The 17,546-nt window shown below is 34.2% G+C and overlaps 2 protein-coding genes across 2 annotated transcripts; one reads left to right on the top strand and one right to left on the bottom strand.

Annotated features, from left to right (window-relative positions):
* Positions 1–94: 94 nt before the first annotated feature.
* Positions 95–1,538, top strand: LOC126723331 (E3 ubiquitin-protein ligase ATL4-like). Its single transcript, XM_050426686.1, has one exon. The coding sequence runs from the start codon at positions 234–236 to the stop codon at positions 1,305–1,307; it is 1,074 nt and encodes a 357-aa protein (XP_050282643.1). The 5' UTR covers positions 95–233; the 3' UTR covers positions 1,308–1,538.
* A 1,987-nt stretch (positions 1,539–3,525) lies between these two features.
* LOC126723332 (uncharacterized) lies at positions 3,526–6,762 on the bottom strand. The gene is made up of 2 exons (XM_050426688.1): positions 6,504–6,762; positions 3,526–4,224 (listed from the first exon to the last, which is right to left on the bottom strand). The coding sequence occupies exons 1-2, from the start codon at positions 6,577–6,579 to the stop codon at positions 3,641–3,643; spliced, it is 660 nt and encodes a 219-aa protein (XP_050282645.1). The 5' UTR covers positions 6,580–6,762; the 3' UTR covers positions 3,526–3,640.
* Between the last annotated feature and the right edge of the window lie 10,784 nt (positions 6,763–17,546).

The following is a 17,546-nucleotide window of genomic DNA, read 5'->3' on the forward strand; positions in this document are numbered from 1 at the left end:
ATTATAATAAAATTTTAGTATAGACCCCACAATGTTATAGGGGCTAAAAATCCATATATGTCATGCATGATCATGATCTACAATACATTCTCCAAAGAAAGGAAACTCTTACAAAAACAAGACACGCGTCTCTCTCTTTTACTACTGCACCATTCCTAACTAAACCAACATTTATATATACTACACGCACTCTTCCTCGGCGCCATTTCTCTCTCTCTCTCTCTCTCAAAACAATGTCGCTTCCTTCCTCTTCTTTTCCCTATCTTCCACCGCCTCCATTGCCAAACGACTTCGGAACTAGCTCATACCCATACGGCACGTCGTTTACCTTACCACCACCACCACCACCTCCACCACCGCCGCCACCGCATTCATCGATGAACCCTAGCATTCTCATCATCGTTCTCATCCTCGTAGTCACGGTCGTCGCCTCCGTCTCTCTCTGCCTCCTCCTCCGCCACCTCAACCGCCGCTGCCTCCGCCACCTCAGCAACTCCTCCGCTACTACTACTACTACTACTCTCACCTCCAGTGCTTCCGAGTCTCAGTCTCACGTTCTCTCCAACCGAAGAGTCTCGCCGGAGATTCCTAAGAGCACGATCATCGATTCTCTTCCGCTCTTCGCCTTCTCCTCCATCACTCGCCGCAGCAATTCGACCTCCGCCGACTGCGCTGTCTGCTTGTCGAAGTTCGAGCCGAACGACCAGCTCCGTCTCTTGCCTCTCTGTTGCCACGCTTTTCACGCCGAGTGTATCGACACGTGGCTCGGGTCGAACCAGACCTGTCCGCTTTGCCGGTCGGCGATCGTCGCCTCGGAATCGGATATCATGAAATCCACCGGTGCCGGAGCAAGTGACAGTTTCCGTTTAGAGATCGGCAATGTGAGTCGCCGTAGAGCCGCTTCTGATGCCGGCGAAGCAGGCGGGAGATCGTATTCCATTGGCTCCTTCGAGTACCTCGTCGACGACGACTCGGAGATCAGCGTGAGTCACGCTCACCGGAGAAGCGTATCGGACAAAGACGACAGCGGAGTTTTATGGACTCGTCAGCCGCAGCCATCGGCGCCGCCGGAGCTGGACTCAACTCTAGGTCCTGACATGGCAGCTGGACGAAGCTGGCTGAAAGACTATATAGACAGATTCTCCGCCTCAATTTCATCGCGCGCGATGTCTTTTCGGAGTTCCGGTAGATTTTTCTCCGGAAGTAGTCGCCGGAGCGAGGTATCCGGCGCCGGAGAATGGGACCTCGAAAGCAATAGAGTCGGCGAAGAGATAACGGAGATGTTCCGATGGCTTTCCGATAGGTAAAATGGTAAATAGGATATTTTCTTCTTTAGAAGATTTTGATTTTTAATTTTTGAATTTTTTTTTTCTTAAAAAAAAAAAAAACAAAAACAAAAATTCACAATCTGTTTTTTGCTATATCGGCTCCACATAGATTCACACATTTTGTCTTCATTCAAAATTTAGAGTCGATTTAGCAAAATTTTGATTGGAAATAAGGAATGTTAGAAAAATTGACGGTGGAGATTTCTTTTTCCTTGAGTTTAATGGTTGAGATTGGATATAACAGAGTTTCTAGAAAAAAAAAAAAAAAATTTAAAGATTAGTGATGGTATTGTATAGTTTATTTAGACAAAACACAAATTTATGAGTGATTTATTATTAGTGCTCGAGAGATAAAATAATGAATTAATGCTAGTGAATTGATTTAGGTCCAATACTTCAATACACTAAAGTTGTCGGAATTGTTAGGGATTGCGACTCGTGTCCGTTACACTAGAGCATTGTACCCAAAGTTTACACGTTTGACGTGGGTCTTTATGATCCAGTGGGTGAGGAGTGAGGACGTACTTTGTTTAGAGCACTTATTTATGATACACACCAACCATGTAGTGGTGAAGTTATTGTTTGACGTTGCAAACTCTAATCAGTTTATTTGATTTGGGGTCCTAGTAAGGAGTTCCCAAAGACTTAAATTGCTTGAGTAGTTATCAAGGAAAAATGAACTGAAGATTGGCTGAATTGGTAATGTTGACTTTGCCTTACTTTTTCATATCATAGACACAAAAGAAATTTAGGGGGGGTAGGATTGTAGGAATATATTTTCTTTTCCTACTGGGTATTACTTTCTTTTGGGATCCCTAGCTTGTTGAAGTTGTTAACTAGAAAGGGAAAAGCAAATTCCTGGATGGAATTTAAAGCTGTCAAAGATTCTAAGTATTGGGGTTTAGAGGTACATTTTAAAACTTTTTCCTTTTGTTTTTCCTTCTTTTTCCTTTTTTTTATTTCCTAATGTTTGTTACTTAAAAAATATATTCCGAATCAATTTTCAACGTCTAATGCAAGTTTTCAGATGTTACAGAGTCTTCTTAATTACTACCTCAATAAGTGGCAATGCTTTAAATAAAAAATTTGACTCATCTATGTGTTAATTATTCATACTAATTGTGCTTAATTTTGGGTTTAGTCCCATGAATAAAGGGAGTTTAATGAGGTCAGATTCTATTGCCAAATCAAAATTGGTCTCATTACCTTGACAGTAATATTAGAGGTAAAAAAAAAAAAAAAAAAGTAATTTTGGGTTTACGCATTGACGTATAAGTTTTGGTGAGATAGGAAAGAAAGACCGGGGTTTAAAGTGACGTATAAGTTCTGGCGAGGTAGGGAATAAAGATCAGGGTTTAGGTGAGGTAAGGAATAAAGACCGGGGTTTAAAGTGATGTATAAATTCTGGTGAGGTAGGAGATAAAAACCGGGGTTTAAATCTCCTTGAGAGTAAATTAGGCTTGTATTGGGTAGAGCTGCCCATAGTCATTAGTCATTTTCCATGCTCAAGCCCATCTGGTTTGCTGAGGGACCAAGACAACTGAAAATCCCCGTCATAAACTCTCCAGGACAAAAATATAAAAATTGGGCAAAATCGAACTTTTAGTTCCATTGACTTGCTAGACCTTAAAGATAGTTGTTGGCATTTATTTAATAACTTCTTCCCCTTTCAATTAGCCCCTCACATTCCACTCCAAAACTTTTTCTTCTTCAGAACATTCCTTTCTTTAAAAAATAGAAATGGAAATGAGAAAAGATGATGTGAACTGATTAAATTTAAACCATTGGTTTCACACGACTAGGTTACATTTCCCTATTATTCCACCAACTTTTTTCTGTTAAATACTCCATATGAACTACAAATATGTTTGGGTTGTTCACTTTGGCTCATAGGTGATTGTTGGGTGTGGGAATGAAATAATTGGATTAAACATTCTATTTTCATAGTTTTGCTAATACACAGCAATACAAGTTGGTATCTTGTGTAACAATGGCATACAACGCCCCTCTAACATGGGTGTGGAACAGTTGCATACGAGCTGATATTTTGTAAGGAGCACCCATGTAGAAGGACATTGTATGCAACCGTTACAGAAGATAATAATGCTTAGCAAAATATACTGACTTCAAACCTAACACCAGCTGGGGCAGAATGAGCTGTCTGAAAAATTTATATGGTCTGAAAGTGGACTGAAAATTGTTGCTTGGATGATGAAATTTTTGCAATTACTTCACATAAATGAAATCAATATGTAACAAAATTTTCGAGCACTGTCTCATGAAGATTTCCACACTCGCTCTCACCAATATCATTACAGCAGTTGTAAATGAAAAACAAATAGAAATCCCAAGAACATGATGTTAATCCACATAGCACTCTTCTTCTGTCCCCCATTGCATGGTATACTGCTTCCACTATAGCACCCATTCTTTTGCTTGATTCCTATACCATGATCTTCAAGAACAAATGTAGAATTTTTCTTCCCACTGCTGAATAAAACACACCAAAGGAAAGGCCCTTTATGGACCCCAACCATGCCCACTCCCACTTCAGTATGTGATTTATTTTTCAGAAGAGATAAAGATTTCTTGTTCTTAACAAGAACTTGGGAAAAGGCTAATGATGGCTCAAGATACTTTGATTGACATCCCACAATGTGGCCAGTTATGGTGTCAATAGTAGGTAGCTCTACTCCGCAATTAGGCGCAAAAATTTCAGTGAAGTCGTCTTCGGAAGGTTTACACTCTACAGTGTTGTTGCTAGTGCAGTTCTTCTTGCATAATTCAACATATTGCAAGGCCATGCACCCAAGACCAGGGGTGTCACTTAGTGTCGAAAGCTTCTGTGCAGTTCGATTCTTGTTGATGATTTCCACAAGATCATCCGCAGGATTTCCTGTGGGACAAACAGCAAGTACCAATTTCTTATTAGAAAATTCATCGCATGTGGGCATGCACAAAAATATTTGCTATTAGCTTTTAGAAGTTCATAATAATTCAAGTTACTCAGTAATCTATATCAATTGCGTTAGTAAATCATTTATTCCAACTTCATCCTAGATGCTGAATAATCAATTTTTTTTTTTTTTTTTTACCATGAAGTACAAACTGAACCCTGTTAATTTACTTTATACTGGTCAGAAAATAGCACTTTGCTAAAGACAACTGCGTATACATTCCCCATGTTGTCAATTTGTTACTAGGACAAAGATGTCCTTCAGAACCAGGACTTAGTAGGACACTCGAATCTTTTGAGTACGGCCTTGTTACTTTCAATTACATCGATCATCTGTGAGACATGCTGCTTAGCCATGTAGCACAGCCAGATAAACATGCAGTTAAATTTGGTGGAACAAATTATAAAGTCCATAAAGAGCTTTAAAAAAGATGCAACCTAGATAATGATTCCATTGGTTACTTTCTTTGCTGCCTGTTGGAACCAAGTGAGCATCCCTTAAAGTTGAAGACAAAGGCCCTTAATCCATATCAAGGCAAGATACACAGTTCAGAGCTGCACTCACAATAATGGAAGAGACCTGTGATTTTAGTTACATAACTTGGTTGATGTATGCTTCTTACACTTTCAAAGAAAAGTAGAGTAACCCTACACATTTTTCAAACCTTAATGAGCCATAATCCTTTTCTTTTTTTCTTTTTTTTTTAGCCTCACAGAAATCAGTTGATGCCACAAATGACAAATTCCCTTCTTTCGATTTTTATATCTTGAAACCATATGCAAATTCTCATCTAACAAGTACAATATGACTCAAGTAGGTTTGGAGAATTACTACAAGTAATTAATAGAGACAAGAGTAAGACAGTAGAATTTTGAACATTTTCCTAGTTTCTATAGAGGATCATAGTACTTTTAAACAAATGGCTCCACAAAATCTATGGGTTATGAAGAAGGCTGAATATGGAAATAAGCACAAAAGTTTTGAGGGTTTCTCTATCTAAGCAAGCTACAAAACATCTTGACCTCCAACACTTGGCTTATATCTCTTCTTTTACTCAACACTCACTATCTTACATAGTTGAAAAATTATCAGGTATGCCGCATTAAACATAAGAATGAATCCCGACTTTTAGTTTAAGAACTTAACAATCAACGTATTTGTTGCACATTGCATGGAAAAGAGTCATTGAGGATTAGTGCAAGCAGATGGGTTGACATCAAATAGTGTTTCCCAAATAAGAGAGATGTAAGACTATAAGGAACACACCCTGAAACAGTTTGTTGAGCATGGTTTAAAATAAGCTGGATATGAGAAGTTGTATTTGACTGATAGTTGGACTATCACATCTGTGTAGCTGCTCCAAATTTAAAGTTGTAGTTGAAGATTATGAGTATCAAATTTCTATTATTTGTAGTGTCAGGCACTGTAATGAGGTAGAAGGTATCCAATGTTAATTTGGAGATATGTGAGATGAGGGGCAAGGGATCCAAGGTCATGTGGTCTCTCTATAATAGTCCAAGCCTCCCATTAAATTGACCTCTTTTGCTTCTCTTGCCTCTAGTAACTTTCATGATGAGTGTTAATATGAGCCAGCCATATCATTTTAACATCTTACTGAGGCCTTACAGCTCTCTAATTGTTAGAACACACTAGAGATCCTAACCATTTTCTCTAAATAGAATATTAATCTTATCTTTTTATAGTTCTAGGAAAAGCCAAATAGCTGCATTTGTGTCAAATAGCTGTAGGCCTTTCCTTCTACGAGGTCTCAAATAACTTAAAACTATTTTTTTTTTTTTTTTTAAACCTGAAAATTAAGAGACAGATGTAGAAAAATATCCGACCTTTCCTTATACTTTCTTGAAAACTAAACAGACCCCACAAAAGAACCACAAACAGGGATAAATTCTGTTCCTAATAGCCATCACCATGTCAAGTCAGTTTTCAAGTACCATAATGGCACTGGAAAATTAACTTAACCTATCAGAACAGAAGCTCCAGTAGTATAATACACAAGCACAAAGAGATAACTGGAAGATGCTACACTTCCTAGTTCCAAAAAACATAGCAAGAGAAAATGCACATAATGAAATGAATAGTTAAATTGAGAAAAACAAAATCAGAAAGCCAAAACAAGATTCAAAGCAGATCGATGCTTTGACATCATACTTCCAAAACAAAAAAAACCAAAATAAAGAAGAATGCTTGGTTACAGTACCATGGTTCTTGGAGGCCACAACAGCAGCTAGTAGCAGATGACAGAGAACAAGCCACTCACAGTGACAGAGCTTCATCACCACCGTTATCACCAAATGTGAGAGCTAATGTGGGTTTTGCTTTAGAAAGAGTGATCTGAGAGAAAACGGAAGGGAAAGTAAAAGGAAACCTTGTTTTAAGAAAAGGGGTTGGTTCTTTGTGGGAATGGAAAAAATCATGGGAGTGAAAATCCTTTTTCCTTGAAAAGTGTAAGCAGGAAAGCGATGAGTGAAGAATATGGCAGAGGGTAAACGACAAAAGATTGTCAAGTGGTGGTCCCAAGTAGCCGTTTGTTGGATTTCTTTTTACTAAGAAAATGTAGCGGATTTCAAAATATAGAATTTTGATGGGCCCTGCTTTGACATAAATTGGGGAGTGCAATGCGCAAGTAGAGCTTGACAGCATGTTTCGGTGAATGAAATTTGATAAGGCCTCTTAAAAGATAATAATAATTGATAAGGCAAGGCCGGAGTTATCTACATATTACAGTTGCAGGCCCTCTAATACATGAGATGAGAGTCCGTGAAGAAATAGGAAAGAATAGAAAATTAAAAGAAGGGATGAATGGAAAAGAGGTTTAAGTTTAATCTTTCTTTTCCTATGTATATTGCAAACCATACCTTTGAAATTTGGAAATATTTAGATTTTACACTTTAAAGTTTGATAGTGTTTAGATTGTTAGCCTCCTGTCCGTTTGTTGCTGATGTGTTCGTTAAGTGAAACATTAACTAGCCACTTGTGTTTCGATGGTCAAATGAAAAAATAACACATCATTTTCATTATTGTATGTAAATTTAATAGATTTTAAAATATATAAAAAAAATTAAATAAATGCTCTAAAATTTTAAAAACTCAAACAAAAAATATATATAATAAAAATTTGAAATTTCAAGGTGTAAAATCCAAACACTCCAAAACTTCAAGGATGTGATTTGCAATTTTATATATATATATATATATATATATGAGATTGGTTTCACAAGAGTTATATATCTTTTGTAAACCATTGATTACTATTAGATCTAAGGGTTAAAAAACACTCATAGTAGTATCATTATTACTCCTTAGAAATTAGTGATTCAGATATTAACTCTTCTCATAGTTGGGTCGGAAAGCAGCCACAGAGCTTCTCTTTTGTTTATTCGTCTCATGTTACTAGGTAATTTCATAGTTGACGTTGAGGAGACCACATGTGCTCTAAAACTATTGCAATGAAAAGATATTTCTTAAATTTGGATTTCCTTTACCACCATTAATAATAGTCTTGTATCTATAAAGGAGTATTTAAGCAGATGGTGCGTTTTTTGTTGAAAATTTTTTTTTGTGGAGGAACCATGAGAAGAACTTTCACATTAACTTTAAGAGAGAATCTTGACTAAAATATTTTGTTTATATATAGAGACATTATATTCAGAATTCTTTCACAACAGCGAGCCTAGCAAGAAGAAAATGACTTGAGAGTTATTTTTAGAATTTTTTCCAACAATGAGTCTAAGAAGAAGAAAAGACTTGAGATATTATTTTCAGAATTATTCCAACCACCATTCATGATGGAGGCCTGAAAGTATAGTGCAAAAAGAAAGACAAGAGGAAGAAGATGATGATATGGATGAAAAAAAAAAAAAAGAGTTAATGATTTTTTTTTTCTTCCTTTAATAAGAAGAGTTAATGCCTAAATCACTAATTTCTAAGGAGTAATAATGATACTACTATGAATGTTTTTTTATCCTTAGATCTAATAGTAAACAATGGTTCACAAAATGTGTAACTCTTGTAAAATTACACCAAGTGTAACTTGAACCCATCTCTCTCTCTCTCTCTCTCTCTCTCTCTCTCTCTCTCTCTCTCTCTCTCTCTCTCTCTATATATATATATATATATATATTCATACCCTACTATTCTTATTGTAAGTGAATTTTGGCAAATGTATGGAGGTGTTCACTATCCTATTTTGCTGTACTTAATTTCTATTCAATTTAGATATATATTTCTTTTTTTTTTAAAGGCACTTCACTTGGTGAGAGTTGACAAAATAAAGTACAAATCTATATAATACTCTAAAGTTGAAACATAATTTTTGTTATTAATACACTTTTATTAAGCCACACCCGCATAGTATTTCGGTCCATTTTGTCCAATTCGATCCATTTCGTACTTGAGTCCATTTCAGCCAACTTCAGTCTATTTTGGTTCATTTGGTCCACTTCAATCCAATTCATTCCACTCGGTCTTCTCTCTCTCTTTCTCTCATTATTTCTTGCAACTCTACTTTAGGTTGATGAAGTTTTATATCTTCACTTTGGGTTGTTTTGGTGTCGTCTTTTTATATCACACACTTTATTCTTAAAATTACCTTTTATCTTCTTTCATTTAAACTAGACCAACAATAGTCTATTCTCTTTTTATATCCTCGCATGGATATGGAGGGAATAGTATTTTTGCGTACCTCGAAATTGGGGTATCATGGTGTTTATATAAGGGGTCTGTGGATGACTAGCTTAGCTAAATTGTAGGGACATGGGGTTATCCCTTAGTTAACTTGCAAGAGTTGGGAACTATCCCATAGTTGATTTGTAAGAGATGGGAGTTATCCCTTTGCCAGTGGTAGTGTGAATGTAGGAGAGTCTAAGGTGATGCGAGCATTGTAAGTAGGCTCAGTACGCCCATCTTTACCCATCCGTCCATGAAAGTAGTGGACGGGTGTCAAGGTCAGGTTCACAAATGCTTACTCGTTTGCTTTTGTGTGTGTGACAAGCGTCTTGTTGGAGTAGTCGTGATAATTTGCATATGTTACATTGACTCTTCCATTTCTGATAAGTAGATATTTTCAGAAGACTAGCACATTTTGGAAGACTAGCTCATTTTGAAAGACTGAATGTGGAGTTAGCTAAAATGTTCCTCATCAAAGCAAATAAAAACTTCATTTGTTGTAGGTAATTATTGCACAAACCCTTTGGCAAAGGCCATAATATAGTTGTATGGATTTTTCTTTTATGTTTTTTTTTTTTTTAATTTTATTCAGACCCTCATATTCTTATTGTAAGCAACTATTTGCAAATTGATAGAGGTGTTAACTACTCTAGAGCATTCGCAATAAATGAGGTATAATTGCTATAATGCTATTTTAACAACTAAAACACTAAAATACAAGCTACAACAAAAATGATATACTTTAAAAAAAAGGGCAATGGAGCTACAATAAGTTGTCATCATGACAACTTACTGTAGCTACAAACTTATAATAAAAACTAATATTTTATTTTTTCTCTCTCTTGTTTTCCTTAAAAACATATTTTTCTTTTCTCTCTCTTTCTTCTTTGTTCGTACCGTCTCTCTCTCTCTCTCTCTCTCTCTCTCTCTCTCTCTCTCTCTCTCTCTCTCTCTCTCTCTCTCTCTCTCTCTCTCTCTCTCTCTCTCTCTCTCTCTCTCTCTCTCTCTCTCTCTCAGTTTGTGCTATAGGTGGGTTTCAGTTTGTGCTATGTGTGGTGGCTTGTGTTTTGGCTTGTGCAATGGGTGGGTTTTGGTTTGTGCCGTGTGTGGTGGCTAAGTTGGATAGGTGGTTGTGATGTAGGAGTTGTGGCTTATGGGTAGTAGTGGTAGTATGGTGGTGGTGGTTGGCATTGGCCTTGAGTGGTGAGTGGTGGTTTTGTTGGTTGTTTTTGCTTTTGTAATTGCTTGGGAGAAAGTAGGCCTGTCCACGAGTCGGTCCAACCAGACCAGATCGGATGGTCAGAATTTCAACTCGCTGCCGACCGAAGTGGTTGACCAGATTGGGCGGATTCGACCTTCAACAGATGGCGGTCAGTTTGGTTGGAGCTGGAGATTTGAAAATCGACCAAAATCTGGTGAGTTAACAGCGAAATCGGCGAAATTTTAGTGATATTTCGCTGGATTTTTCGCTAGATTTGTCAAAATCTCACAAGATTTGGCGAGATCTCGCCAAATTCGATGAAGATTCCATGGATCTAGCTGAGATCTCACCGGAAATGGCTAAGATCTCGCCAAATCTAAAAAACTTTGTCGGGAAATGCTCCATATCTTGATTCGGTCGGGTTTCTTCGGATTTTGGAGAGAAACTGGAGGAGAGAATAAAAGAATTAAAAAAAAATGAAAAAGAATATTGTAATGAAGCGGTAAAATAAAATTTTAAAAAAAAAAAACCTTTGATGCTAGGTGTAATGTGGGGTAAGGTATTAAAATAGATAAAGTAGTTTTTTGAGTTGTTAAAAACTTAAAATTTAGAACCTTTGATGTGAATGCTCTGTGATAAAAACTAAAAAAGCATTTCACTTGGTGAAAGTTGACAAAACAAAGTATAATTGTACCTATAAAAAAAGTGAGATTACGCTATAGATATATTTTTTAGTAAATTAGTTTCAAACCACACTTTTTAAAATACAACTTTTTTAAACTTTATTTTTTTAAGTAAATTTTTTTTCAAACAACCATATTTTCATAAAGTTGAAAAATTAGTTAAACTAAATGTGCACATTATTTCTAAAAAAAAATTGGGCACATTAATAAGCTAAAAGATTGTTTTTAAAAGCTCAGATAAATAATCAAAAATTAAACCAATCCAAATACAACAACATTTTTTAGTAAAACATAAAACCAAATATAGAATGCTTTGTTAATTAGCAATTGTAATTAGAAGATTGCCTTTTGTGGTAAGGCTGATTGTAGTTAATAAAAATTTGGATCATCAAAATTTTATTAAGTTGTATTTAGTTTAGCTAACCAATAAATCCATTTTTAAACTAAAACCAGGGTTGAAAGATAGGATCTACTTGTAGAGTGGGCTTACTTGAAATGTTATTTTAAGCGTGTTTGCAATTTTGGGATTTTGTTCCCTGATCTGCACTGACTTTGCTCTAACGAGATTAAGCTCACTTGGGAAAGCTACTAAAACTCTATTGTTTAATTTAATTTCCTCTTCATTATTTTATTTATCAAAGTAAAATCACTTATATCTATATGTACAACAACTTTAATAACAATGAAAGGATTAAGGATTAAGAATTATTTATTGTATAGTAATGTTATTTGTCTAATCCCTCGTGTGGTTTTTTTTTTTATATACAATAAAATTTATGATAATAGTTTTTTATCATTAAATTAAGACATTAGTTGTTTTTTTGGTACAGTTAGGATTCGAATTCACGCCACTTACTTGATAACTAAAAATTTCATCAATTACCAATTTGGTATAGATGTACAATTGTGAGAGTTTGTTTTAATTATATATTTTAGATTGAGAAAACATATGTGAAAGACCAAAATTTTTATTTTTCACATTTGAATAATTTTGTGTTTTTGCTTTTGATAATTACAAATAGGAAGAGAATATTTAAACTCTAGATGTCTCATCTGAATAAACTAAAAGATGCCAATGATTTGAGTTATAAAGTTCTTGATTGGACTCGATCCACCTCATCATGCAAAGGTCGTTGTGTTCAAGTAGGAAGACTATCTACTAGGAAGGATTGGCGCGACGCGGCGGATATGTGGAGGGGAATGGGTAAGACTGTTAACAAGAGTTTCAGCTACACCAGAATTTGCTGCTGGTGGGAGATATACCATACCATCTGCAAAACAAGAGCATATATAACATGATTAAAGTCGCAGAGATGTTTTCATGCAACTCATTTATGGATTAACCAAACTCAAACCTTTTGGTTAAAGTTGCTAATGCGCTTGAATTTATATGTTGACCTTTAGAAAAAAGAAAGAGATTGAGGATACTATTATGTCATAAGCAGGCTCTAGTGAATGAGTGCACCAAAAAACTACTATCATGGAAGTACAACTAATTAACCAAAAAACTGTACAAGAGCAATGGAATTACCCCAAAGAGATTTATTACTCTAGTAAAGAAAGTCATTAAGATTGTGGTGGCCAAACCCAATTGAATTGAGCTTTTTACGCTTAGGCCTCAACTTTACTTGTATGTTGGATTGGGGTTATCTCACAATGGAAGGTCCAAAAGATAGCCTTATTCGCTATAGATGGAGTTTTGGATATTGCTCAAGGCCCCAACTCTCCCACTCTCCCCTGGAATCTGAGCAAGATTCCTAAGTCCCTGAGATCTACATTTTCTTACTCCTCTCGTGTCTCACTCTCCCAATTTTTTTCCAACCCCTGATTCGTGTTTGTCTTCTCTTATTTATAGCCTTTCTTTAGTTGGGTTGTCATGATGAAAGGGGGTCTTATTTCCAACCCCTGATCAGATGGGATTCTCTACCATATTGCTGACATGACTCCCCTGAAACTTGCACTAGACACTCGGCAGATGGATTCCCCCAAGGCATTATTCCATGTTCATGCATGTGAGGGGGGGGGGGGGGGGGGGGGGGGGGGGGGGAGTTACGCCGTCCAAATGTTTGTGCTCGCATAACTGAGCTTGACTTAGTATCGAAATAGACCAAGGATACCTGGTGAGTGGGCCACCAGATTAGTAATGGGCCGGTACTCTTGGTCTGTACAAAGATAATTAACTAGATCACAGCCATAGAGTCATAGAGTGTTAGGAATATCACTCAACTAAATAATAGATTGGCAAGTATCAAGAGAAGACTTCAATCTTCATTATACAACATCAGCTAACCTCCATGTTAAAATCTGCAAGAACTATGAACATGACTAAGAACGAGAGAGAAGGATAGGGAGGGCCCCTGAATAATCAAAAACTAAAGCTCTCTAAATGGCTTTTTTTTTTTGCGTAATAATACAAATTTTTAAAATTATTTGGCAAAATAGCACTATTTGAAACTTATTCGATAAATAATTTTTTTTTTTTTTCTCGAGATGTCATACAAAATAAGTTTGTGAACAAACAGGTTATGCATCCATAATTAGACAGTTATGGAAGAGCTTAGTGGAGGAGTTACAAAGCACTCCAATGGAGTTGGAGGGAAAAATCTCCTCTCATCAAACAATAATATTTTGCCAAAATAAATTAAAAACAGTATTATTGAGCAAAAAAAGCCCACCATGACTCAAATCAACTTCCCTGAAACTCCAGAGTCAAAAGCTGCATCCAGATGCAAAAGCCAGTGTGAGAATATGAGAGTAAATGGTTGAAAGAAAATGAAAAGTAATTGTGAGAGAAAGACAATATGATGAAAAAAGAAAAAATAAAAGGGGAAGAGTGAGGCACTACCATTAAGCAAATGAAGCTTCTTTAATAAAGACACAACCATCATTCCCACAACCATAAACCAGAGCCAAAAGCCATGGCTACCACATCGAGAAGCTCTCTAAAGCTTAAAAGAGCCAAGTTGCAAACTTTATTTGGGATTGTGATAGATAGAGATGGTTTGCCAAGTGATTGGTATTTATATCGAGAGGACAAAGACAATAAAATAAGCCATGCATCTTCGATTTTAAGAGTTACAAACCCGAAAGACTTGTACCATGCATATCAATTGGGATTATGTTGGAATTTTAATGCGTCTCTGAATACTCGGTGCTTAGGTTGATTATCTTGCAATATTAATGGATATTTGGAAAACTTGATAAACACAACATTTGTCACGTTTCATCAAGTGGTTGACATTGAGTGATAGACAACTCCGTCATATAAATCCATTACTTTAATTTCATCACTCAAAAAGTTAACCATTTCAAAATTGTGACAAAAATTTGTAGTACAAAAGTTATCCAAACTTTTTCTTCATTGGACCAATGATTTGACAGTTTGATTGAATATTCTCGCCACTTGTTTAGATAAATACGAATAGTTTAGACAGTCATTTGAACCAAACATAACTCAATTTGAAGGAAAGTTGTCTTTTAAAGTATATAGTTATACTACTATTAGGATTAGCACCAAAAAAAAAATACTACTATTAGGAAATTGTTGCTGCCACTCTTTCATATGGCTAAAGCTTATCACCTTTTTCTAAAATTTTTTATTTATAAAGATTAGAAATAAATCTTATCAATTAATACAACAATATAATACAAATGAAAAAATTCATTTGATCGAATTTTTTTTTTTTTTTTTTGGCTAAGTATTGAGACTCGAGATCATGGAACTAGCTAAAATAAAGAGATGGATATATCACAATTATCTAGAATAAGATTTAGGGACAATTTTTTAAGTAAAATATATGCTTTCCTATAAAAAAAAATTTTGAATAAATTTTGACCTATTAAAATTACTTGAACATATAAGCAACATTAATAACCCCGTTTAAAATAGAGCGGATCTCAAAATATATATAGAATTCTGATGGGCCCTGCTTTGACAGAAATTTGGGAGTGCAAATAGAACTTGCGAACATGTTTCTGTGAACCATGTATCATAAGGCCTATGAACTAAAACTCTGATGGGCCCTATTATAATAGACTTTGTTGCAGGCCCTTTAATACATGTGGTGAGAGTTTGTGAAGAAATGGGGAAGAACAGTTCCCAAAAAAAATTAAAAGAAGTAATAAATGGAAAAGAATTAAAAAGAATATAGAATAAAAATATAGGAAAATAACTGGGGGAAGAAAATGGTTTTAAGCAAATAAAAACTTCATTTGTTGTAGGTAATTATTGCACAAACCCTTTGGCAAAGGCCATAGTATAGTTGTAGGGATTTCTCTTTTTTGTTTTTTGTTTTTGTTTTTAAATTGTATTCAGGCCCTCCTATTCTTATTGTAATTTGTAAGCAACTATTTGCAAATTTATGGAGGTGTTAACTACCCTATAATGTGGTAAAAACTAAAAAGCACTTCACTTGGTGAAAGTTGACAAAACAAAAGTATAATTGTACCCAAAAAAAAAAAAAAAGATTAAGCTATATCACACTTTTAAAAATACAACTTTTTAAAACTTTTTTTTAAGTACTTTTTTTTTTTCAAACAACCACAATTTCAAAAGTTGAAAAATTAGTTATACTAAATGTGCACATTATTTCTAAAAAAAAATGGCACATTAATAAGCTAAAATATTGTTTTTAAAAACTCAAATAAGTAAAAAAAAAAAATTAAGCCAATCCAAATACACCAATATTTTTCAGTAAAAAAATAAAACCAAATATAGAATGCTTTGTTAATTAGCAATCGTAATTTTTCCCTCAAAAGAAAAATCGCAATTGTAATCAAAAGATTACCTTTTGTGGTAAAACTAATATAAACAAATTGTAGTCAATAAAAAGAGTGAATTACGTTTTTGGTCCCTATTCTATATACCATATTTCAATTTGATCCCTAACATTTCAATTGTGTTAATTTGGTCTCTAATGTTTTAGTACCGTGTCAATTTAGTCCCTATCGTTATTTTTTGAATGAAAATTAATAACGTGTCTAATGGTCAAAATAGAAAATTAGCTTCCATTAATGTGAGAATAAACTAAAATTTTATTTTCGCTGTTTGCCATGTCACTAATTTTCATCCAAGATATAACGGCAGAGTCTAAATTGACACGATACTTAAAGATTAAAAATTAAATTGACACGATTGAAAGGTTAAAGATTAAATTAAAATATTGAGTAAAAGATAGGGACCAAATATGCAGTTTACCCTAATAAAAATTTGGATCATCAAAATTTTATTAAGTTATATTTACTATTTAGCTAACCAATAAATCCATTTTTAAACCAAGGTTGAAAGATATTATGTACTTGCTGGAGTGGGGTTACTTGAAATTTTATTTTAAGCATGTTTGCAATTTTGGAATTTTGTTCATTGATCGGCACTATGACTTTGCTCTAACGAGATTAAGCTCACTTGGGCAAGCTACTAAAACTCTAATGTTTAATTTAATTTCATCTTCGTTATTTTACTTATCAAAGTAAAATCACTTATATCTATATATACAACTTTAATAACAATGAAAAAAAATTAAGAGTTATTTATTGTGTAGTACTGTTATATTTTTTGTAATCCCTCGTGTTTGTTTGTTTGTTTTTTTTTTTTTTTTTTTTTTTTTTTTCTTTTTTTTAATACAATAAAATTTAAATTTATTGTGTCTACTCTATGATAGATATTAGATAGTTTTTAGTTTTTTTTTTTTTTCATTAAGTAAAGACATTGGTTTTTTTTTTTTTTTTTGTATAATTAGGATTCAATTTCATGCCACTTACTTGATAACAAAAAATTTTATCAATTACTAATTCAACATAGATGTACAATTGTGAGAGTTTGTTTTAATTATATATTTTAGATAGAGAAAAAGGAAGACCAAAATTTTTATTTTTCACATTTGAATAATTTTGTGTTTTTGTTTTCGATAATTTGATAGTTATTATAACGAAGAACATGATATTTAAACTTTAGATGTCTTATTTAAAAAAAATTGAAAATGCCAACAAGTCAAGTTACAAAGTTCTTGATCAGACACTTTTGTTTAGTTAAAATAAGCAAGCTAAATATATTTTATCTTAGAGTATCACCATTGGTGGTGCAAAAAATTTAGCAATTTGACACCACAAAACGCTATTTTATCTATTTTACTTCCTCATTTTACAAAACACTCAATATAAGTGGTTTTATTTTAACATTCAATATAATAAAATAATATAAACAACACAATAAAATATAATATATCTATTATAATAAACAATCACCACCACCACCACCACCAACACAATAAAATAATTATCTTTCAATAATATATATATATATATATATATTACCATCTTAGCTTCCGTGCACAACCATTTTAGGACGTGCATGGTAGCTCAACAGTCAAAAAACTTGACTTTGCCTCCACTAATGTAGTCTACTTTTATTATATTTGGTTAGTAAATTTAGCATTTTAGTAATTTGACTTCATCAATACTAATGCTCTTACAAGTTACTATAACACTTCCAAATTTTTACCCAAAAAAAAAAAAAAAAACACTTCCAAATAAAATAATTTTTATTTTTTCCTTTCAAAATAAAAGTAAGAAGTGAACATGGTGTGCTCACGAACTCTCTAGAATGCCTACGTATTGTTATAGATAGTTAACGGTTCAACTAAACAAACACGCGTACATGGAGCCCACACGTGCGGTTCTAAGGCTTTTAAAA

The sequence above is a fragment of the Quercus robur genome, chromosome 4, assembly GCF_932294415.1.
Source record: "Quercus robur chromosome 4, dhQueRobu3.1, whole genome shotgun sequence".
Lineage (NCBI taxonomy): Eukaryota > Viridiplantae > Streptophyta > Magnoliopsida > Fagales > Fagaceae > Quercus > Quercus robur.

Excerpts from the sequence above, each read along its gene's own strand:
- LOC126723331 (XM_050426686.1), top strand. The coding sequence starts at position 234 with ATGTCGCTTCCTTCCTCTTCTTTTCCCTATCTTCCACCGCCTCCATTG.
- LOC126723332 (XM_050426688.1), bottom strand. The coding sequence starts at position 6,579 with ATGAAGCTCTGTCACTGTGAGTGGCTTGTTCTCTGTCATCTGCTACTA. Across the intron at positions 4,225-6,503 it reads TGTGGCCTCCAAGAACCATG|GAAATCCTGCGGATGATCTT; the intron begins GTACTGTAACCA and ends TTTGTCCCACAG.